Source organism: Diospyros lotus, chromosome 6 (genome assembly GCF_014633365.1).
Source record: "Diospyros lotus cultivar Yz01 chromosome 6, ASM1463336v1, whole genome shotgun sequence".
Taxonomy (NCBI): domain Eukaryota; kingdom Viridiplantae; phylum Streptophyta; class Magnoliopsida; order Ericales; family Ebenaceae; genus Diospyros; species Diospyros lotus.
Window position 1 is genome coordinate 5,185,467 of NC_068343.1, and position 25,360 is coordinate 5,210,826.

At 38.1% G+C, this 25,360-nt stretch overlaps 1 protein-coding gene across 2 annotated transcripts in view; it reads right to left on the minus strand.

Annotated features, from left to right (window-relative positions):
- The window catches only part of LOC127803512 (KH domain-containing protein HEN4-like), a 39,228-nt gene extending 15,886 nt beyond the window's left edge, over positions 1 to 23,342 (minus strand). For both annotated transcript variants that reach the window (XM_052339772.1, XM_052339773.1), the window contains exons 1-5: positions 23,176 to 23,342; positions 19,785 to 20,418; positions 17,531 to 18,004; positions 17,073 to 17,318; positions 3,531 to 3,743 (exon numbers count right to left, since the gene is read on the minus strand). In XM_052339772.1, coding sequence (XP_052195732.1) covers positions 3,531 to 3,743; positions 17,073 to 17,318; positions 17,531 to 18,004; positions 19,785 to 20,417 — 1,566 coding nt within the window. In that variant the 5' untranslated portion in view covers position 20,418; positions 23,176 to 23,342. The remainder of the gene's footprint in view (positions 1 to 3,530; positions 3,744 to 17,072; positions 17,319 to 17,530; positions 18,005 to 19,784; positions 20,419 to 23,175) is intronic.
- Between the last annotated feature and the right edge of the window lie 2,018 nt (positions 23,343 to 25,360).

Consider the following 25,360-nt stretch of genomic DNA (forward strand, 5'->3'; position numbering starts at 1 on the left):
CCTCACGCCGGCGGCCCCCACGTCGTCGCAGGCTCGCAGCAGTCCAACACCTGTCACCCCATTTTATTCGCCCTCCCATTCCGATCGTCAATCGCCGATCGCTGGTATGCTCTCTCTCTCTCACTTTCTATTGATTATTTTTTAGTGCAAGTTTTTGGTACTCAAGCAATGGACTCACTTCAGCGACGATTTCGTCTTGTACTGTACTAGCTTGTTAGGGTCCTTGGGGATGTGTTTGTGCTGCGTTTGCTAGCAGATCAATTTGATGTTTCCTTAGAATTTCTGGGACTGGCCTCAAAAGTTTTGAAACCGCGAAAACCGAACCGCAAAATGCAGTGCAGTTCGGTTCGGTTTTCCGCACCAAATCAAACCGCTCGATTTAATTTGGTAGAAAACCGAGCTTGCGGTTCGACGCATTAAACCAGCTCAAAACCGGCCAAACCGAACCGCGAACACCCCTAATTGATGCCTTGCATTATACTTCTCCCTGCACTTGAAACACAATCCCATAAGTCACCTCTGCTCCATAGTTGTGGACTTGAGAGGTAGAGGGTTAACTTTAGGTCCCCCAGATGGCCCTCTAACCACTAATGCCCTATTATTCCCTCCTGTAAGGTAATTGTGGGTTGGTATTGGCTTGGCAGCCACTCGATTCCTTTTGAATATCGCCTCCAGTGTCAATTCTTGCAACCTAACCTTTTATGTCGCCTACCTAACAATCGTAGGCATCATCATTTTTACCATAAGACCTCAACTCATCCTCGAGGCCACTAATGAAGCTAAATACAAAGTATTGGTCAGTGAGGGTTGGTTAAGCATTCCACATCAATGCTCCTAACTCCTCAAACTTCTCCTGGTACTCGATCACTGACCCTTCCTATTTGAGTTTATTAAACTCCTCTATCACATCTGTCATATTTTGTTCCCCAAAACATTTGCACAGGTCCTCCGTAAAATCAATCCATCTAGCATCCATTCCCCTTGATCTATACCACCCTTGGAACCAAGCATCAACCATATCATTTAGATAGGTTGTGGCAAGGTTGTTGATCCTCTGATTCTTAGTTATTTGGTAAAACTAGAAGAACCTCTCACACCTCCGAATCCACCACCTAGGCTTGGATCCTTCGAATAGAGAGATCTTCAATCTTGCCACAGAGCCTTGATGAGATCGAGGAGAGTTGAATTCCCTTATCGGTTCTGCAGTATCATCATACGATGAATTCCCCATTTCTGCCACTCCTTGGGGTCGAGGGAGAATTCCTTATCCCGCCATGCTAGCTTCAAGGATCGACTGAGGAGGAAATTTCAACGGCAACCGAAATTAAGGTAGTGCGAACAACATGCTGACCATACTGCCTATCCCCTACTCGAATTGATCTAACGTCTCCCTCTGCCTGACTAATTCTCTTTGAACTCCTTCTCAGGACACCGCCATATCCTCCCTTAATTCCTCTCGGATCACCCTGATCTCTTCTCTACTCTGCAACACTGCTTCCTACGTTTGAGTCATTCCATACTCCATCGCTTCCATGTGATTCTCCAATTGCTTCAATCGAGTTCCTTCTGTCATTCGGATCTCCAATTGCTCAGCCTTGATTCCACCGAATACACAACCTCCTATGCCCAGAACCACAGCCAGATGACTGGTTCTAATACTAGTTGTCAAGTCTTTGGAAAGAGACTTGAATTCACAGTGAGTTTAGAAGTTGGGAGAGAGAGTGAGTGAGTGAATTAAGAGGGAAAGAGATTATCATTCAATCAGATAACTCTCATCTTCTAACACTTGGCCTTATATAGGCCTTTCCCATGGTATGATCATAACCGTGAGGAGCGTCTACAACTACTTACACAAGTGGCCATGTGGCTACTATTATTACAAAATTTTCAATAATACCCTCGGGGTCATAACATAGTGGTATTATTTGACCTACCCTTGGTTGCACAATGGAGGGCCCAAGTGGAAATCCTTGATGGAAGGAAGGCAAAGAACCAACAAAAGCCAACAAGAAAAGCATTTGTTCTCCACCCACAATCTAAGGTTGATAATCCTTTCCAGAAAGGTCAAGAATACAGGGGTAGAGTCCACCAAAGAATCAGCCCGACACCCATCAAAATCAGGTTGCTCAAATGAGTAGTTCTCAGACAAATCAGGTAAATTAATGTTTATTGATAGTCCCATTCTACAGTAAGTGTTGATCAAATACAATTCTTTTTCAAGCTTACTTTTCCTTTTCCTCTTTTGCCTCTGTTTTTGTTGTTTTAGGAAGTTATTTTCCCCTGCCAGAGGGATGGGAGACTATTTAGTTGAAGAAATAACATTTTACAACTGATATCATCCATATAACCATGATTTTTTGCCTAAAACATTGTGCTAAGCATGATCAGGAGCACCAATGCAGAAGTCACAGATTAGACAGGGATAGATAGAAATTGAAAAGAACAAGTAACCAGCAGTTCTTTTTTTTCTTGAAAAGGGTGGCATGTATGGCTGTCTAGGATCAGTGGGGCAGTCTTCAAGATCAGATCATAAGATCTTAAAAGAAGAGGGACCACAGCCTTGAAATTTTGTACAATATAGTAAACATATCAACTGTATAAAGAAAATCATAAATAAATAAAAAAATGAAGAAAAAGAAGTAGAAAATCATGTAGAACAGAAGGAACTACACAAACCTACATAAATTGTTTACAAATATAAAGCAATTTGTGCTTTGAGTATGTATTCAACAGTCAAGTAATTCAATTACAATTTACAAATAGAAAAAACAAGTACAAAAAAAAAAAATTATGATGCATTATAAAAAACACACAATAAGGTTTGGCTGCTAGCCTTCTGCGATGAACTGATCATTCCTTTCCCTCTTAATTGGGTTGATGAGAAATGCCTAGAGAGCTATATCCTGGCAAGCCACTGTAAAGCACCGTAAAGTGACAAATATAATGGTATCAAGGGCTGCACCATCAAATGGCAGGTCAACATTATGCCCACAAAAACACAAATTTATATTAATCCTTAGCAACAGCATTCAACAACATAGTGTTTTAAGTGTCTGAAAGACCTTAACTCTACAGACCAGGACCCCTTCTCCTATTTTTCTTCTTAAAAAATTACAAGCTAATGAATTTGATTTACGACCTACAACCTTAACCTGTGTACAAGTTTATCCACCTTTAATGCATAATTACTCATTTTATGCTACTTTTTTTTATAAATAAAAATATATTAACAGCAAAGACACCTTAAGGGGCCTTATATGGGGCTATTATCAAAAGGAAGGGAGAGATAGCATTATATACATATAAACTCAGAAATAACCACCACAGAGAAGTATTAAATGGAATCACGAAGACTATATGCAGTATCAGTCACAACTCACAACAGTTGCACAGGCAAAGCCAATTCCCACAAGAAATCAGAATACTTTTCCTATGCAACAATATATCTTATCATAATACTTGATAATGGACTTTGGGGGTGGATATAGATGGATACAAAAAAAAAAAAAAAAGATTTTAGTAGAATATACCTTTGCAAATTCATATCCACTGGGGCTCCCAGCTCTTACGGGGCCAGGTGGATGCGGCCCTCCACCAGGAAAACTTCCTGCAGGACCATATCCCCTAAGTGGTCCGGCTGGAGCAGGGTCTACTACAGCATTAGCATCCCTCAGATATCTTGTTCTTAGCCTTGACGCAATTTCTGCTAGAGCATCTTTTGCAACACCAAAGTTTCCAGATATCTGAACTATCAACCTGTATCAGTGAAAATAATAGAAGTACGACGCATACAAGCAAGGAATAGTGCAAGAATAAAGAGCATCTCAAGTGCACAAGGCTCCCTGCTTTGAGAAGGTTGATAAGGAGTCATTTTGATATGCAACCATACCCTTGCTTCACAAAGAGGTTGTTTCCACCACTCAAATTCATGATATTCCAGTCAGAAAAGAGCAACCTTATTATTATTGATACTAACAAAGTTGTCAGTACCGAACCAGACAAAGTAGGTATGGTATCAATACAGAACGAACCAATATCAATTAAAAAATAACAATATATATTTTAAAATTATGTAAAAATATAATAAAAAAATTGTAATGCAAAATAACATTATAGGAATATAAAAGCTATCACCCTTGTCAAGAGCATAATTTAAATAAACAAAATTTAACAATTAAATCTGAAATAATGCAATTACATATTTAATAACAAAAAAGTCACTATCCATAGAGAAAATATTTTTGTGTTTTAGATAGAAGAGCACAACTGTGCTTATAGACTGAGTAATGTCCTCAACACTTCTAGTGTTGAAGGTGTTCGTCTTATTTACCATCAATTCCAAAGCCCAGATAAAGGAGAAGGGTTGTGTTAGGTAGCTAACAGCCAACATAAAATTTGTTAGATCAAAGCATCAAGAGTCACAAGAATTGAGATGGCTAATACTATTTAAAATACAGGAAAAACTGTTCTACTCCAAACAAAAAGAGTCTTGGTGGTGGAATGAAAAGGTACAAGAAAAAATCAAAACCATGAGAACTTGCTACAAGACTTAAACATAAATGCCTTAATGAAGAAAATTTGAAAAGCTATACTTTGACAATAAAGAAAGTAAAGAAGGCAGGTAGTGAAGCAAAGTCAAGTCTTTTGAAATTTTATACCAATAACTTAACACAAAAGAGTGGGAAAGAAATATATATAAACTAGCTAAAGAAAGAGTAAGAAAAATAAAAGAGTTAGCCAAGTGAAAAGCATAAAAGGGGAAATCAAAAGGTACTAATAAATGAGCGGGTGATCAATGAGAGACGAAAGGTTATTTCTCAAAGTTACTAGTAAAACATATTGGTAAATCAGGGGCAATCAATGAGAATGGAAGCATATTTCTCAAAGTAACTCAATGAAGGTGGAGAAACAAGTGTTATGTTGGGGAATCTTAGTGACTTTGAATAAGATGGGAACTATATGTTCTACAATGTCATGTACTAACAAAGCAGGGGGGAGATACCTTAATTAGAATGTAATAGAAGGGGGAAAGTAGTATGTTAGCAAAATATGTTGTGCAGGGTAGTACTAAGTTTGTTGTTGTATTGATAGCTTGTACATTCCCAGCACATATAGGCGATTACCCGCGCATAGGGGAGGTTAGGATTAGCTATAAATATAGCTGATCCCTTCCCACGGAGGATATATGAAATTTCATGAGAATTTTGATTTCTCTATGCAGAAAATCAATTCTAGGGAGAATAATAGTTATGTTATTTCCCCTGGATATAATATCAATATATACACAAGACATCTACATGATGTAGGAGTCTAATCTAATCTACTTTACAAGATATTTAAGCTATCTAAAATACAAATAATCTATCTCTAAAATTTAGGAGAATAATTAGAACTAGATAATCTTATCTTTATAAATCTTTTCTCCTATAATTTAGGAGTCTTCACAATAGTTCTCTTTTGAATTCTTCTTTATCTTCCACACCCCCCCTCAAGCTGGGCTAAATATATTATTCAGGCCAAGCTTGGTACTTAGCTCATCAAACACTCTTCTTGGTAGTGGCTTAGTTAGAAAATCTGCAACTTGGCTATTTGTAGAAGTATAGTTCAGCTGAAAAACTCCTCCTTCTAACTTCTCTTTAATGAAATGCCTGTCAATTTCGACATATTTTGTCCGATCATGGTGGATTGGGTTTTTGGCAATACTGATAGCCGATTGGTTGTCACATAATATTTGTATTGGTTGTGCCATAGATACCTATAACTCCTGTAGCAATCGTTTTAGCCATATAGCCCCACAAAACCCATGGGCCATAGCCATAAATTCAGCCTCTGCGTTGCTCCTAGATACCACAGATTACTTCTTACTGTGCTAAGTAACTAAATTTCCCCAAACAAATGAGCAATATCCGGAGGTTGACCTTCTATCACAAATTGATCCTGATCATGCCCAATCAACATCACTGTAAATCTTCACCCCTCGGTTAGCAGTTTTCCTAAACATTAGCTATTTGCCTGGTGTTATCTTAAGATATCTCAGAATCCGATATACAGCTTCCAAATGTCCTTCTCTAGGATCATTCATGAATTGGCTTACCACACTCACAAGAAAGCCTATATCCGATCTTGTATGAGACAAGTATATGAGTTTTCCCACTAATCTTTGATATCTTCCTTTGTCCACTGAAGCACTTTCTTCGCCCACATCCAGCTTTAAAGTAGTTTCCATTAGTGTATCAGCTGGTTTGCATCACAACATTCTTGTTTCAATAAGAAGATCTAGGATATACTTTCGTTGAGAAACTGATATTCCTTCTTTGGACCTTGCAACTTCCATACCTAAGAAATACCTTAGGCTTCCAAGATCCTTGATTTCAAATTCTTTTGCCAACACTTCTTTAAGTTTCTTCATTTCAGAAAGATTGTCTCCTATAATAATTATATCATCAACATATACAATAAATATGAATATTTTACCTCCCAAGGAATTTTTGATGAATAAGGTGTAGTCTGCCTGACATTAAACATATCCATATTTCTTGACTGCCTTTGAAAATTTCTAGAACCAGGCTCTAGGAGACTGTTTGAGCCCATACAGTGATCTCCTTAGTTTGCATACCTTGTTCCTTGTGAGATTAGTTTCAAATCCATGAGGGATTTCCATATATACCTCTTCTTCGAGGTCTCCATTTAAAAAGGCATTCTTCACATCCAATTGGTAGAGTGGTCAATCCAGGTTCACAGCTAGAGATAGTAAGACTCTAATAGTATTCAATTTTGCTACTGGAGCAAAAGTCTCTTGGTAATCTATACCATAAGATTGAGTGAATCCTTTTGCCACTAGACGAGCATTATACCTGTCAATTTCTCCATCTTCTCAATATTTAATTGTAAATACCCACTTGCAGCCTACAGGATGTTTTCCAGGAGGTAATTCAATAATTACCCAAGTCCCATTCCTCTTCAAAGCCTTCATTTCCTCAAGAACTGTCTCCTTCCACTTACGATGTTGAAAAGCCTCCTAAACTATTCTAAGAACCTACACCTTACTGATATTTGATATAAAAACATTGAAATTAGGTGAGAGACATTTGTAGGAAATGTAGTTGTGAATGGGGTGTTGAGTGCATGATTGTACTCCCTTTCTCAATGCTATAGGCCAATGTAAATTCTCATCTAAGGCTGAATTTTCTGAAATTTCAGAATTTTGTCCACCAGGTATAGTCTTCCCTTTTTCCAACAGTTCCGGATCCAGATCAGAATTTTTGTCAACCTCCAGACATGTCGATTCCCCACATTCTTTCTGTTTAGACCTTTTCCTAGAATAAACTTGAAGTTCATGAGGAGAGGGAGACGGATTTATAGGGTTTACAGGTGGCAGTGGCTGATTTTCAGGCTACTGTTGTTGGTTAGATAAGGAAATTTTAGGTTCTGGTTGTTGTTGGTGGTTAGGCTGAGGATCCCAAAGAGAATCCCAAAACTGATATTCTTCAGGATTGTTTGGTGTATTCTCCCCCTGAATATCAGTTTTGGGATAATAAGATTGTGTTTCAAAAAAGGTTACATCCATGGATGTGAAAAAATGCTTAAGGCTAGACAATAGCATTTGTAACCTCGTTGGTGTGGAGAATAGCCAAGGAATATACACTTGATGGATTTTGAAGTTTACTCCGAAATTGAGAGTGAATATGAACAAATGAGGTGCAGCCAAAAATCTTCAGAGAAATGTGAGAAAGCACCCCGGGTGTGAGGAAAAAAGGCAAGAAAAAACTGACTAGGAGTTTGAAATTTGAGGATGTGTGAGGGCATTCTATTAATAAGATAGGTAACCGTAAGAATAGCTTCACCCCAAAAATGTTTAGGAGTATGAGCAGAAAATAATAAGGATCAGGCCACTTCCAATAGGTGTCTATTCTTGCGTTCTACAACCCCGTTTTGTTGGAGTGTATCAACACAAGAACTTTGATGAATGATGCCTTGTGATAGATAAGTGCCTAGAATTGAATTAAAATATTCTTTAGCATTATCTGTTCCTAGAACTTGAATGTTAGCATTGAATTGCCTTTTCACCATGGTATGGAAGGTTTGAAAAATGTGGCCAACTTCAGATTTCTGTTTCATGAGAAAGACCCAAGTAAGACGAGTATGGTCATCAATGAAAGAAATAAACTAACAAGCCCCAGTAACATTTTTGACTATAGAAGGCCCCAACACATCACTATGAATCAAGGAAAACGGATAGGATAGAATATACTTGAGACTAGGATAATGAGTCTGAACATGCTTAGAATATTGACAAATTTAACATTGAAACATGTGTAAATCTGAATTCTTGAACAAATGAGGAAACAATTTCTAAAGATAAGCAAAGTTTGGATGTCCTAATCTATAGTGCCACAACATAATTGCACTATTATTGGAATGAAAACTAGAGAAACAAAGAGGTGAAGTGGAATGACAATAGCTGGATTTTACTTCAGTTTTTCTGGAATTAGTCCCTTGAAGAATGTAGAGTCTCGAACATGCCTCAGCACTACCAATCATCTTCCCCGAAATCCGATTCTGAAATTCACATACATCTTTAGAGAATTTTGCAAAACACTCCATATCAATAGTGAGCTTACTAACGGATAAAAGGTTGCAGTCCAGATTAGGCACAAATAAGACATCTTTTAGTGTCAAACCAGTGGATAAAACAGTTGATCCAATACCTGCTACTTTTGCTAATGATCCGTCAGCAATCCTTACCTTTCACTCTTTATCACATGGCTGAATATTTGTTAAGAGTCCACCATTACTAGTCATGTGATCGGAAGCTCCTGAGTTAACAATCCATAGGATAGATAGCTTACTTTTAGCAATAAAAGCATGTAGAGGGTTACCTTTGTGGGCTATAGAACCTGTTGCACTGTAGAAACTTGTACTTGTGTTTTTCCAAAATTATGCTGCAGCCACTCCATCTACTCTTTGCTAAAAAAGCTTGAGTTTGAGGCAGGAGTGGTCTATTCGGTTGCTGTAAAATTACCCTTACTCCTCCTTTCATGTGCTAGTTTCCAATCCAAGGGCTTGCCATGGATATCCCAGCATGTATCCTTTGTGTGACCAGACTTGTGGCAATGATCACACCAAGGACGACCCTTCTTCTGCCTGGGATTTGATAGGCTGCCTCCTCAGGTAAATAGGGCAAAATGTTCCAGGCCTGAGTTTGAGGGCTTCAACATTAGTTTCAACCTACTTTCTTCTCTACGAACCTCAGTAAACGCCTCCCTGAGGCTTGGTAGAGGTTTTGTGCCAAGAATCCTACCTCTCACACCATCTAGGTTTTTATTTAAACCAATCAAGAACTTATACAGCCGCTTTTTCTCCACTATTTCCTTGTATTTAGCTGAATCTTCAGTGCACTTCCATTTGATAGTATCACACTTATCCAATTGAAGCCAAAACTTATTCAAAGAATTGAAATATTGAGTGACTTGGGACTCACCTTGCCTTAAATCATTGAGAACACTTTCTATCTCAAACAACTCGGAAGTATTCTCAACGTGGGAGTAGACTTCCTTAACAGCCTCCCAAATTTCTTAGGTTGTATTGTATAACAAGAAATTCTCACCTATCTCATTGTTCATCGAGTTAATCAGCCAAGACATCACCATGTTGTTTTTAGCCTTCCAAATCCAGTGCTGTGTTTCATCCTCCTTCGATTTGCTGACTGCTCCGGTGAGGTAATCATCCTTCCCTTTTCCACATATGAACATCATAATAGATTGTGACCATTGAATGAAATTCTGGCCATTCAGTTTATGATCGATGATTGCAAATGGACTGTTGTTGTCCATGTTCACAAAATTGGTGGTTTGGAAAGGGACAATCTCAACGGGTTGGTTGCTCGCTCCGACCATGACACAAGTTAATCAAGTCCGGCGGCTATGAAAGGGGACAAATCAGACAAAAACGCCTTAGTGAATCGGCGAAAATTGGCTAGGACTTACAGGGAGAAAGGAGAAGAGAATTCTGCTCTGATACCATGCAGAAAATCAATTTCAGGGAGAATAATAGTTATGCTATTTCCCTTGGAAATGATATATACACAAGACATCTACATGATGTAGGCGTCTAATCTAATCTACTTTACAAGATATTTATGCTATCTAAAATACAAATAATCTATCTCTAAAATTTAGGAGAATAATTAGAACTAGATAATCTTATCTTTATAAATCTTATCTCCTATAATTTAGGAGTCTTCACAGTAGTCCTCTTTCGAATTCTTCTTTATTTTCCACACTCTATCTCTCTCTTTTCTCTCTTCCTCCCTTATTTCTATCTTCTCTCCCTAAATTCTCTCTCTTCCTCCCTCTTTCCCTCTCGATCCTTCTATTGATCGAGAATTACTAGTTAGATCCTTAGGGAGCTGACAATTTGATATCAAAGCAATGCTCTTGGGTGACAATCAGATCCTTGAAAATTCATCACCATGGTCGATGGAACAAGGATGAAACAAATGGAGTCCCAGCTGCAGCAGGTCACTACAGCGATGGCAGAGATGCAAACTAGGATAGGGACCCTGGAATCCTCTATCAAAATAGGGGTGGAGAATCGGATTAACAAAGCGATGGAAAAGTGGCGAAAGGAGAACTCGGAAAAGGGGACTCTGTTACAAGAACAGGTGATGGAGTAGATGCATCAATTCATGAGGATGTTTGCATCCCAGCAACCGGTAAGACTCTCAGCTGAATTTCCTCCTAGGGAGAGGTCAGAGCCAATCCTTCCCAGAATAGGAATGGAGCATCGACCAGTAGGATCATCAGAGTTTGAGTTGGAGCCAAAAATTATAGGGGATAATACACTGGAGAGGAGGCCAGAAGCTCAAGCTAATCGCAATCAACCGAGCTTTCTTGTGCCAAAACTGGATGTTGATGTTTTGCCCGAGTTATTGTGCTGGAAGTCTAGAAGAAATCAGCAGATAGAATGAGGGTGATCGGATGGTAGTTAGGATGTAGGGTTTATCTGTAATTAACTGTAATTCGTAGGGGTATTTTAGACTTTGTATTAGTCAGTTATTTCCCCTAGGAAGGTCTGCCTCTTTAGTTTATAAATATAAGGGCAAGAAGGCCAGAAGGGATCATCAATCATTTGTCATTCTATTCTCTTATTTTGAGTGCAGTGAGAAAAGAGAGAGAGTTGTGATATAGAATAGTTCTTGGAGTCTCTTCATGTGAGTATTGTATTCGAGAGATAAGAGGAGAGTGAGGTGAGGGATTCTTGTACTAATTTCTAAAAGTTCTCAGTGGATTGTTCTTTTCGTTGGAGTGCTAGATGTAGTGCCATTTCTATGGCATAAACCAGGGTAAATCGGGTGTACTGCATTGTGGTTTGCATATCTATTCTCTTTTAAATTCTGTCAATTTTTACTTTCTGTTAATGTGAATGTATTGTGATTGGTTTCGGTGTGGGTATTGAGTGATTCTTGGGCCATATTTGTGCTGAATGTATTTTTGCTTACTTGAATGATATGAGAAACGCTTGGTTTCAAGGGTGGATTACAGTGAAGGAAGGAAGCCCCTGGAATGTATTTGCTCATGATCTCTGTGAGAGATTTGGGGATAGGAACATGAGGGATGTAATCAAGGAGTTTAATAAGCTCAAACAAGAAGGAACAGTGCAAGCCTACCAGCTCAAGTTCGAAGAGCTAAGGTCTCTAATGATGATACATAACCCCCATTTATCTTAGGAGTATTTTGTGTCGAGTTTTATTAGTGGCCTAAGGGATGAAGTGAGGCCAATGGTGAAAATGATGTAGCCTCGAACAGTTAAGCAAGCAACTGAGAGTGCAAGGCTACAAGAAATGACCATCGAAGCTTTGATGAAGAAGCAAAAGGGTCAAGTGAAAGAAGTGATCACTGGCGGCTGGCAGGTCAGAAACAGAGTAGTGGGAAGAGATATGGGGCACAGTAGCAAGGGTGTCCTGGCATTACCCTCTACAACCCCTATTCCTATTCCTACAACTAGAGGGAAGTTGATGGAACAAAGACGTCAGGTTAAGCTGTGTTATAGGTATAGAGACAAGTACTTTCAAGGGCATAGGTGCAAAAGACAATTACTACTACTAGAAGGAGAAGAAGAGGAAGAAGGGGAACCTTCAAAGATTGAAGGGAGGATAGAGGAGAGATCTCCTTGCATGCATTAAAAGGGGTGGCCAACAGCAAGATTATTAAGGTGGAAGGAAAAGCCAATAATTGCCCCTTAATGGTACTCATTGATAGTGGGAGTACCCACAACTTCTTGGATGAAGCTATGGCAAGGAAGCTAGGGTGTGAGATCACTAACTCTCGCCCACTATCAGTAACTATAGCTAATGGTAGCAAGGTTCTAAGTCATTCATCGTGGAAGGGGTTTTGTTCGGAGATGAATGGAGAGGATTTCACGACTAACTTGAGGTTACTCAAGTTAGGAGGTTGTGATGTGGTGCTTGGTGTGGAATTGATGAAGGGGGAAAGCCCAATCAGCTTCGATTTTAATAAGATTGAGGTGACTTTTGAGAAAGATGGAAGAAGGTCCCAAACAGGTAGCCATGAATCAGGGGTATGCAAGATGATTTCAAGAAAGAAGCTACAAAGGATGTTTAATAGTAAGTTCTCCCTCATAGCACAATTATTCTCCATTCATGCCATGGAACCTACAGGGCATAACTTGGAGCAAGAAGGAGAATTAGCAGTGACTGTGAGCAGCCACTCCCAAGATTAAAGAAAGGTACATGAAATTGACTCTCTTAACATGCTTTTAATTGAATTTAGGGACCTCTTTGTTGAACCTAACTCCTTGCCACCCGAGAGACCCTATGACCACACTATAAATCTTGAACCTAACACAAAGCTTGTCAATGTAAGATCCTACCATTACTCACCTAGACAGAAAACTGAAATTGAAAGGCTCATCAAAGACATGTTACAAAAGTCTATTATCCAACCAAGCCATGGCCCTTTTGCATCACCCGTATTACTAGTCAAAAAGAAAGATGGTGGTTTATGGAGGTTTTGTGTTGACTATCATCAACTAAATGCCATAATCATCAAAGACAAGTTTCCTATACCAATTGTGGAGGACTTGCTTGATGAGCTTAAACATGCTACTGTTTTTACCAAGATAGACCTTAGATCAGGCTGTCATCAGATTCGAATGGGGCCTGAAGACATTCCCAAAACAGCTTTCAAAACCCACCAAGGGCACTGTGAATTCATAGTCATGCCCTTTGGTCTCACCAACGCCCCCGCTACCTTTCAAACATTGATGAATTAGATTTTTGAGCCCTATTTGCTCAAATTCATCCTCGTGTTTGATGATATCCTAATCTATAGCCTATCATTTGCCAAACACCTTGATCACCTAAAAACCACCTTTGAAGTCCTTAGGTTCAATAAATTGTATGTTAAGGAGTCAAAATGTGCATTTGCACAGGGAAAGATAGAGTATCTAAGCCACATTATATCCAATGCAGGGGTAAGCACTAACCCTAGTAAGGTGGTAGCAATGGTTACTTGGCCTAGGCCTCACAATGTTAAAGGCCTTAGGGATTTCTTGGGATTAACCAGTTACTACCGCCGATTTGTTAAAGATTATGGCATCATCAGCCGACCCCTAACTAAGCTATTGAAAAAGGATGGGTTCCATTGGGATTCTAAGGCAGATGAGGCCTTCTGTAAGCTTAACCAGGCTATGAGTGAGGTGCCAACCCTAGGGCTACTAGACTTCAACAAGCCATTCATCCTTGAAACAGATGCTAGTCCTAATGGAATTGGGGTTGTGTTGGTTTAGGAGGGCAAGCCATTGGCTTTTCTTAGTCAAGCACTAGCTCCTAGGCATCTTGGATTGAGCATCTACGAAAAGGAACTACTGCCAGTACTGATGGTTGTAGAAAAATGGCGACATTACCTAGAGAGAGGCAAGTTTGTGATTAAAACAGACTATGAGAGTCTGAAATTTTTGTTACAGCAAAAGTTGCAGACACAATTGCAACGGAAAGGAAAAACTAAGTTGATGGGATTGGATTATGTGATCCAATATAGGAAAGGAAAGGAAAACCTAGCAGCTAATGCATTGTCTAGGTGTTATGAGGAGGGGAGTTTAGCTACAACCACAATCGTAATTCCAGATTGATGTCAAGAAGTGGTTTCCAGTTATGAAGCAAATGGAAAAACCAAAGAGCTTCTCCATTAGTTAGTGGTGGATCCAACATCAAAGCTCGGGTACACCTTAATCAACGGCTTAATCCGGTATCAAAGGAAGCTGGTGATAGGGGATGACGAGGGACTGCGAAGGAAAATAATATAAGTATTACATGATTCCCTCACAAGAGGACATTCGGGCATTGTGAACACTTATCATAAGGTCAAACAGCTTTTCCATTGGCCAAGGTTAAAGAGGTATGCAATGGAATTTGTGATGGGATGTGATACTTGCAGGAGGTGCAAGTCAGAGAACATAGTTAATCCAAGGCTATTACAGCCTTTGGTTATTCCAGGAGGACCATGGGAGGGTATCTCAATGGACTTCATTGAGGAACTCCCCAAATCAAAAGGGAGAGATTGCATCATAATTGTAGTGGACAGATTTACCAAATATGGCCATTTCATTAGGTTGATTCATCCCTACACTGCTCAGGAAGTAGCTAAAGTATTCTTGGATCAAGTAGTAAAATTACATTGGGCACCTAGAGCTATAGTATCTGATCAGGATAAGATTTTCACTAGCTTACTGTGGAAAGAGTTGATGAGATTATTGGGAGTTAAGTTCAACATGTCCACTGCTTACCACCCTGAATTGGATGGCCAAACAGAAAAGGCCAATCAGTGTTTGCAGATGTACTTGAGGTGTTCTTGCTTTCTACAACCTAAGACTTGGCACAAATGGCTTGCCATGCCTCGGTCAACTCCAGCCACCACAGCTCCATAAAGAGGTCTCCCTTTGAAGCTCTTTATGGTTACAAGCCACCATTGCTACCAGCCTTGGGAGACTCTTCTACAGTTGCAACCCTAGATACTTACCTACAGCAAAGGCAGCAGACCTTACAAGGACTTAAAACTGAATTGGCGAACTCCAAGAATCGTATGAAGTAGTTTGTAGACAAAAGAATGAGTGAAAGAGAATTTTAGGTAGGGGAGATAGTGTATCTGAAGCTCAAACCAGGTCACTTGAGGGCCTTGCACCCAAGGTTCTATGGGTCATTTCCCATTACAGCAAAGGTGGGAAATGTGGCCTACCGGCTGCAGCTACCGGAGGGCTCCAAAATCCACCCGGTGTTCCATGCATCACTTCTCAAAAAGTCCATGGGAGCACAACCAGTGAGCTCAACTCTGCCTTCTTTTCCCAGTGCTAGTGACAGCATAAAGGAACCTACAGCCATAGTAGATAGAAGAGTAATCTACAAGCATGGACTCAAGTTCTCATCTAGTGGTCTATCATCCATCCGGATAATAATACTTGGGAATATCTTCCAGATATCCTCAAGCAATTTCCTAGAGTGGCAAGCCTCCTCAACATTTCTTAAGGACAAGGAAATTTTGAAGGGAGGGGTAATTGTCATGTACTAACGATGTAAGGGGGAGATACCGTAATTAGAATGTAATAGAAGGGGGAAAGTAGTATGTTAGCAAAATATGTTGTAGAGGGTGGTACTAAGTTTGTTGCTACATTAACAACTTTAACATTCCCAGCACATGTAAGCGGTTACCCACACATGGGGGAGGTTAGGATCAGCTATAAATATAGTTAATCCCTTCCCACGGAGGATATATGAAATTTCACGAGAATTTTGATTTCTCTTTCTCTTTTCTCTCTTCCTCCCTCATTTCTATCTTCTCTCCCTAAATTCTTTCTCGCTCCCCCTTCTTTCCCTCTTGATCCTTCTATTGATCGAGAATTACTAGTCAGATCTTTAGGGAGCTGACATACAAGCGTATTTATCTGGACTAAATAAAGCAAACATTGAAAAAGAGGAAGAACAATAAAGTAGTTGACCAAATAATATCCATATAGAAGCACAAAAATGCATGAGAGAATGGGGCATTTTTTGGTTAATGATGTTGGATGAGTGGAAAAATAGCGCTTAGTGCCTATTTACAAGAATAAAGGAAATGTTCAAAGTTGTGAAAATTATAGAAGGATCAAGCTAATGAGTGACACTATAAAACTTCAAAAGACAGTAATTGAGCAACGGTTAAGGAAAGAAACTACGATGTTTGAAAACCAATATATTTAATGCTTGATAGGTCAACAATGGAAGTTTTCTACTTATTGAGAAAATTAATGGAAAATCAAGTTCTTGCCATCTCATCAACTAAGCCATTTAACATAGCTTTCCACGTCAACAATTAACGGTAAAATGTAATGATAGTAAACAATAATGTAGAATTGAAACTAAAGGAAAATTTGAATAGCCCAACTGATAAAATTAAAACTTAGGTGTAAAATAGAAAACAAGGTGAAAGGTAGGTTTTTTTTGGGGTGATTTACTAAAATTGAAACAATGCAAAAAAAATGAAAGATAAAATAATTACAATATTCAAAAATAAAAATAATAAAAAGATAAAAGGATAAAATTCCATATGGTCAAATCAGCAACAAAAAGGAGTTCTAACATTAAAAAGATTTTTTTTTCCAAATATCCTATATCTAGATAAAAAAACAAAATTATGAGTATATAGAATAAAATAAAATTTATTTAAAATATACGTGGGTCAAGGCAGGTTGAACCATTGAAGAGCCCTATATCCATATCCAACACATCCCCGGGTGACCAATTTTCTCTCTCACCTTTATTCTACCTTTTGGAGAAAGTTTCTCTTCCAAGCTCACCCCATAGTTTTTCTCACCCATACCCAATACATATAAATTTTAGGTACCATAAAGGCTCTGGAGAAAAAAATACTGGCTAATACATAGTGGTACTGATAACTTTGGCTACCAAGGGTCACCATCTTAAGGGTAAGCACACACCCAAAAAAATGGAACTCCAAAAAGAAAAAGCAAAAGCAAATGATAGTGACTACAATTCAATGAGCATGCTGCAGCCACCTAACCTGCACAAGCTCTTCGTCACCGGCTGCACACTTGGGCTTATCTTCCTTGGAGTAAACACGGATGTCTGCCTGGGTTCTCCTCCTCATCTCATTGATTACTTGACCGCCCTGTCCAAGAATGCAGCCAACTTTACTTGAAGGAACAAGAAGTCTTGTGGTAATAATTCCTTTCTCCGAAAAATCACTTGTTCTATTCTGAAGCTGGAGAATTGCATCAATAGTTTGTGATCTAGGATCCCAAAGAGCCTGAAATATTTTCAGTAAAATGATTTACTTTAATAAGTTGAAATGACAAGACTCTAGAAGAAAAAAAAAAGAAAAGAAAATATACAAGAGGTTATCCAAAAGAAGGATTTTTCTTAATAGAACAAACAGATTCATACAATAGAAAAGCATCTTCAGTTTGAAAGTGGAAAGAGGGGTTAGGCATTCAATAAAATGAAAAGGAGAAGGTTAACCTCAAAGGAAGATACTCGAATCACACGTTCTTCAGAGTCCACTGATGCATCCTCCACATGAATACTTGCTCCAGTCTCCTGCTGTAACTGTTTCACGTTGAAGCCTCCCTTGCCAATAACCCCACCAATTTTCCCAGCTGAGCACAAAATTTTCATGGAAAACTCACTTGGAGCTTCCCCACCATGCATAGGAGGGCCACCATTATAATCACCTGGTCCATAGTCAAACTGCTGGTTTCCATGTCCCTCCATCCATGACATTGGCGGCACAATATCACGAGAATTAGGGTGCCTTCCAGACCACACTGGATCTGGAGGGGGCAAATTAGCCATGGGAGGACCAGGGGGGTGAAAACCTTGGGCACCATAAGGCATCGGGAAGTTCAAAGGAGGTTTATCTTTTTTTGGATTTTGATGCAGCAAAGTAGAAACTTCATAAAGAGCCCTCTTGGTAACTGCTGGTTTTCCTGATAGCTGCAGAGTAGATACCAATTTCAAAAAAAAAAAAAAAAAGTGTTAATAATACAATAGCATAAGCAAGTTATTTTTATTTTATTGGTTTTGCTTATATTTATTAATGTGTTTATTAGTAAGCAAAGACTAAAAAAGTGAACAGCTGGTTGAACTGTTGAAGGGAACAGGACTCTATACAAAGAATTCCAACAAGATGAAATATGTTGAAAGTGTTCTTTGTGCTAAAGTGTTGAATTCTACAAGTGCTTTACAAGGTTGCTTTTATTTTAAAACTTGTCATTGAAGTTACAAGGTTTAATCAAAGTATTAACTATTTGTAGTTGTTTACACCACCTCGTTGTTAAAATGTCTATTATATTATTTTCTTATTGATATGCATGATTAAAGTAATGATACAACTATCACATTACAATTGGATTCCAGCTCACCTAACTAGTGAAGCAATTACCCATGACCCAGTTCCTTTTCCCATTCCCTTAAAAGCCAGGGTTACAAAATTTCAAATTGAGAACAGAATACAATAGGAATCTAGAATAGATACAAGAAAAAAAGAATTATATAGTGAGATCCCAGAATAGTAAGAGTCCCTATCGAGCAGGAGGTATACCCGTTTCTTCAAGATAAAATGTGAAGACAAATTCATATCTCTCTCAGAGATAGAGAGATTTGGCCTTCAATAGGAACCTCATTTGAGTGCAATTTGTTATCTCCAGCATTCATTCCTTTACAGAAAGATAAGGGGGGCATTTCAAAGGGAGAAGATGAATTCTCCCTGTTTGCATACCCCCTCACACACAATGTTAATAGAATGCAAGTTTTTAATCTTTCTTGGCAGTATACAAGGAAATTGAAGAGAAATAAATTTTGTGAGAACATGAAAGGTGTTGAGGAACACTCTGGCACAGTTTACATGATGAAAAGAAGGAAATATGAATGGAAGAAAAAGTAATTGGTCAGTCTACTTCAAATCCCTGTGTATGTATAAGAAAACAAATATTGCCAACCCTGAAATTATGGAGAGCACTTACAGTATGTTTTAATCTGGAATTAAGGATGTATTACTGTGGAACAGTGAAATGCAATAGAAGTAAAGCTTCTAACATTGAGCAATCATGGAATTTCAACCATCTTCTATTTCATTTTTTTGTACATAAATCAGGGAGTTGGGTATACTTTATGTTCAAGCTAACAGTAAGATAGCAAAGCACATTCTAGAAATATCCATCCACCCACCAGTGTGCATACAAAATTTCTACAAGATTAGTCTTCGAAACCATCCATTAAACAAACTAAACAGTAAAACAGCGCATCAACCATAATATAACTAATAATGTAATACCCTTGAACAACAGGCACAGATAGAAAAACAGAAGATCTCCATTAATGTGAAAATGAGACATGATGAAAACATATTTCAACAATCTTAGACAAAATACAGCTTTTTTGTTATTTGAAGACAAACTACAGCTTTTATTTCCAGTTCTTTTTTTTTAAGCAGTACTGCATCAGATACTTTATTTCCAGGCATAACTACTTTGATAACTGAATCTATTTACTTATTTATTTATTTTTTGATAGGTAACTTTGTGAAAGGTGAACTCAAATCTTGGGACACTGGTAACTGCTGCCTGTCCATAAGGTACTTGAGAAATCATTAATTTAATATATAATATCAAAGGAATCCAGCCAATTCCTTATCCAAGATTCCATCTTCAATAAATGACAAGAAATATATATACACACAATACAAAAATGAAGCTGCAAGGTAAATAAATGATACCTGCACCAATTCATCAGTGTCCGTAGCACAGGTGGGAAGATGTTTTGCTGGAAGAACTCGAATGCTTGCACCTGTATCACTTCGTAATCTCTGAATGACATCTCCCTTTTTGCCAAGAAGGCATCCTACCATATTATTCGGAACAAGAAGGCGTACAGTGACAACAATTCCACCCTCATCTTCATCTTCCATTCCACCAACAAGCTCTTCCTCGACAATTCTGTCATAAACTTTCAATAGAGCATCTTGGGCAGCACAATGTGGCTCCATGGATTCATCTTCTTTATCTGCAGCTGGATCTTGATCCTCATCACTTTCGTTTTCCCTATGGACCTTTGTAGAAGCACTATAGATGATTATCACTCTCTCATCTGAGCCAGGGACAGATTCAGCAACTGTAATCTTTGCATGTGTCTCTTCTCTAAGGGCTTTGACTATGTTTCCACCTTTACCAATAACACTTCCGATCTTTCTAGAAGGGCAGAGTATCCGATAGACAGTGTCTGTGGCATGAGGATTTCCAGAAGATTGTTCTCGACTAGAGTTGGACCAATTTCCTTTTCTGCTGCCTCCTTTTCTCTTAAATTGAAGGTTAGAATGTTTCTGAAAGAAGGATCGTCTGTTTCCTTCCATACTTCGAGAGAAACCATAAAAAGAAAGTCCAAAATATGAGACTCAAAAAATCATAATTGTAAAGTCGAGAGGATATTTGAAAACCAACTACAACGGACAATATTAGCTAGATGTGTTATTAGCAAATACTTCACCATCTGGTTATTTATCCTATAGCTAAGCATAAAAATGCAAAAATGCAGCAGTTAAAGCATTAAGACAACTGCCCGAAAATCCTTTGGTATTTACACCATCTTGCATAAACAGATCCATGTGTTTCCAGATGCAGTAAAGACATGAACATAATAAGCATCGGCAGAATAGGCAACTGTACGATAAGAACCACCCTTCTATAAATCCATCCACAAAAGTTCAAGGATGAAGGAGCATATCATAGTTGTAAAAGGCTCAAGATGCACTGAGGTGCAAGAGTGCATGGAGCCTTGGGCAGTTGCGAGCCCCTTGATGCGAGGTGCACATTTACTCAATTTGTATGAAATACTTATACATCATTATTTTCAACATATACCTATATAGAGACAAAAGAAAACTCATAAAATCATAAATAACAAATAACTAACAGTATATTACTATAATAACAACTAATATTATTTCAACCACTATAATAACAACTGAGAATCAGTGAATAAAAGCACTGGAACACAACCAAAAACAAAAGAAATAGCCAAAAAAATACAGCATAGTAAATTCATTGAAAAAAAAAGTCACTGAACACGCAATGAACAGCCAAACAAAAAAAAGAATTCAATGGAACACAAATGAAATAACAAAAATCATCAAAGGTGGTTCATTGTCATGTTCCTAGGGTTTGAATAGGAAAATTGGAAGGAATCAGGAAGACAGAATCAGAACAGAGAGAATTGGAGGAGAATTAGACTGAAAGAGAGGGAGATAACAGCAAGAATAGAGGGAGAAATGCAGACAGAACAGAGAAAGAGAGAATCAGAGGGATCGGGAGAGAGAGATCGGAAAAGTTGGGAGAGAAACAGAAGTCAATTATCATTCAACTATCTCATTCTCTAATTGATATAACCTATTTATAGGCTACTCTACTGAAAGGTACAATCACTGAAACAGAAAAGTACAACAACTAACTAATTCATATAATACATAATTACGATTACATCCTTGGGGTCGTGACATCCATCTGCCTCCGACAACACTGTCAGTGAAAACAGTTCACTGGAGGTAAGGCCCATGCACTCACGTGCAACTTGTTTGCTGGCGCATGACATGTCCAACAAACTTCCAACCACCATCGGAAAGATCGCCTCTCTCCAATCAATGCGAATATGCTTTCATTATTGACAAAAAAACATGTCCTTCAACGAAAAATCAAGCTAAAACCTTTAGGGGGGACTCAAGTTTGCACCAACAAGTTTAATACTGCGATTTGATGGTCAAATCTCCTGTTGAAGAGTAGGAATAAAAATGGATCTCTTTCAGTCCTTTAATGTCTCACTTTAGGCTTTAGGGTTTCATGTTGAATAACGCTATGTCTTAACATTAGGGTTTTTACATTGGATAGCTGGGATGTTTTAATGTTTTTTGAAATTTCTTTTAACCTTTTTTTCTGGCCATTAATGTTATACGAGCAAGAGGTGCGCCTTGTGCCTCTGCATGAGACGGGCACTTCACAGATGGCCCCTCGACTCAGCTGTGTAGAGGCACACAAACCTGCACCTCACACCTAGGCGCACCTATGACAACTATGGAGCATACTCAGGTGAGATGGATTAGACCATGGTTAGAGTTAATGAGTTGATCTATAATCCACAGATGTAAAAGGTTGCAACTCAATAAAAAGTAGGAAGAATGCAAGCTTTCCATTTCAAAGAGCTTTTACCCTCTTCAGCTTGGTCACCCAACATCTATTTCACGTGGAGTGGAGACCCAAGCTCTCTCGTGGACCCTACCCCAGAAAAGGGTTGATTGTTGAACTGAGAGTAAACAAAACTCTTAACGGCCTATATTATCGTAATGCCCAACCATCTAAATTTTTAGTTTTAAGTAAGAGAGATTATAGCTACTATCTACCCCAGGGATGAACCACATTGCCAACCAAAAATGTCAAGAATCTATTGATTGTAAAAAATAAAGTAATGAACATACAAAGAAAGGTGTACTGTAGTTTCCACTAATGGTGGTGCCTAAAGAAGTTATTCCCGGTGGACTTGCAGATGACTACCCGCTAATACCAATCGAAAAACCGCTCAGCAAGTCATCTAGTAAAGTCTTCACTTCCAAGACCATGTTCAACGCCAAAAGCATACCAAAAACAATGGGAATTTCAATCACCGTGTATCACATAAAACCGGCCACTGTGTTCGACCTGATAGCACGACTGGTCAAAAAGAATAAAATGTATAGGAACGAAAGGAAAGCTTAGTAGTCGGGTGTTCCACGAAATTGCTCCAAGTAAGACGCAAAAGGTTTTAGGTTTTGGATCCTTATTTCCTCCAAAACAAGCCCGTATTTCTCTAAGTTCTGCGAGCTACATTTACAAATTACAATAGAAGTGTATATGCAACAGAAAGAAAAACACTCCTAGGTTAAGCTCAATTCTTGAAGCGTCTAGGCGAAACTAATCAACTTCCCAGCAAATATTTAAAGAAGAAAGTCGCGACAAGCTGTCCAATGCCGTTCTTTCAAGTGAACTGATTGAAGGCCTTCCGTCAATGATGCAAAGCAAGAAAAACGTTCCCACGAACAAAGTTAAGGGAAACGAAACTAGATTACAGTGGAGAAGAATACATACCTCGGAGAGATTAAGGAAAGACGACGTCTCAGGAGGATCGGGTAGAAAGTGCGAAAGGAAAGTGAGAGCTGAAACCACGCTGAAACGTGCCGTTTCCTAAAGTTCTCCTCTGGAAGGAGAGAGGACGAGGGCACAGCCACATCCACAGCCAGCAGTAGGGCTCGCGACGCCTTGTTATTGTTTTGTTTACTCTTTCGAGGGGAGGGAGAATGGCCCAAGGCACGTAACTTGCCCTTTATTGGGCCACGGGTTTATTGGGCCTGCGAGAAGACCCATTTTGGTCGCCATAATTAACCTATCTTCCCTTTCCTTCTACCTTTTCTGGGGAAGGAAATTAAAGTTAATTCAACTTTGGTTATAATTTTAACCATGAATTATTCTACAAAAATCAAACTTTACCCTTATTTTTTAATTTTAAACTCGACTTCTTAATAATGGCATTAAATTTTTATTATGAAATAATTGCTTGTCATATACTTTCACTATTAAAAATGATGATGTGACATGCTAGCTAGAGGGAGAGAAAGAAAGATGGCGTGACATGCTTCAAAGAGAGCATAAACTGGACGGAAGGGGTACCAAAGAGAGATTGATAAAGTTGAACCGGCAAAAGGTTGGCAGTGACACCACGCAAAATCTCTATATATTTGAATAAGCAGAGGAAGATCACTTTATTGGTTTGGGAGTGCTCTTATTCTTATGATATTAAAATTAGTGGTGGATGCAGGGATGGACTCCATGCGCTAGTTGGAACTAAGGTGGCAGGATTCTCTTTGTTTATAATAGTTATATATAGCTCAAACTATATATTTTTTATTAAGAAAATATCACCCTTGTAATTATTTCAAAATAAAGTGTTACCTCGAGTAAATGAACAATAAGATAATAACTGTGAAACCATGTTTGGATATTTATATGATTTAATTTATCACATTAAAATAATTTTAAAAGATTGATTAGTGAGTAGAAAAATACATTAATTTGACGTTCAAATAATTTAAACTCATTTTTTATACTCTATAAATTGGTTTCCAAACTAACATAAACCTCAAATCGAGACCTATGATGTGAGTTAAAATTAAGATACCCAGATTTGTTAGATTGAATGGCAATTAATTTGTCATATCGTAAAAAATAATGTTAGTGTCTGTTTTGACATTATTCGTCTTATTGTTTTGTTTCAAGCTAAAACTAATAACATAACAAAGAATATTAAATGCGAAATCACAACAAAAATTATTTTGAATTTAGAAAAAATGCTAATTAAAGGATCAAAGAAGAAATATGGTTGATATATAAAGCATTACTATTTATATATACGCATGTTCTTACATGTATATGCTTTTCATGCATGGGGTTAAAAAAGGCCACCTAATGAACAAAGGACTATAACATCTAAGCAAGAAATAAGAAAAAATATTTGAGGGCTTCACTCAAGTTGAGTAGTCAAGCGCAAGCTCTATCTTCCACGAGCTGACATCAAATAACTTGAAGCATTACATGTCTTGTTTTGAGAGTACGGAATTAATTAGCTCAGAGCCCAGAGCTGTCCCATTTTCCTATTTTGTTTACCTAATGAAAAATAGCTAAATTACTTATTATCAAATAATAATTTTTTAAAAAAGTTATAAAACCAAATAAAAAAATTATAAATGACATATATGTTGATTATAATTATATTATTATTTGATTTTATATTTTTTATTTAATTTTATATATTTTTTAAAAAATTATTATTTGATAATGGTGATATGGTTGTTTTTCATTAGGTGGATAAGGAAAGGGACAACAAAATGAAACAGCAGGGGCTCTAGGGCCTAAGAGTCATCTCCAACTCATTCTATCGGTCTCGGTCATCAACTTCCTCATAGGGCAACAATTTTGAGATTTGAGTCAAACTCGATTTTGTGTGGAAAGTAGGGTTTGAATAGCATTCAGAGAGTTCAAACTCTCTATTTCCTGGCTCTTAGCTTTTAAGTTAATCGCCTCTAATATGAGACTTAGAAGCTGTTTGGCTTACCGTTTTTAATTGTAGCTTTTAAGTTAATTAGCTGCTAACATAAAAGTTGTGTAGTGTTTAAGTTGATAATGCGTTTTGATAAATGTGCTTTTAAACTCTCAGTTAATAGTTATGTATTTAGTTTGTAAAAGCCGATAAGTTGTCAAAACTGACAAAAATACTAAA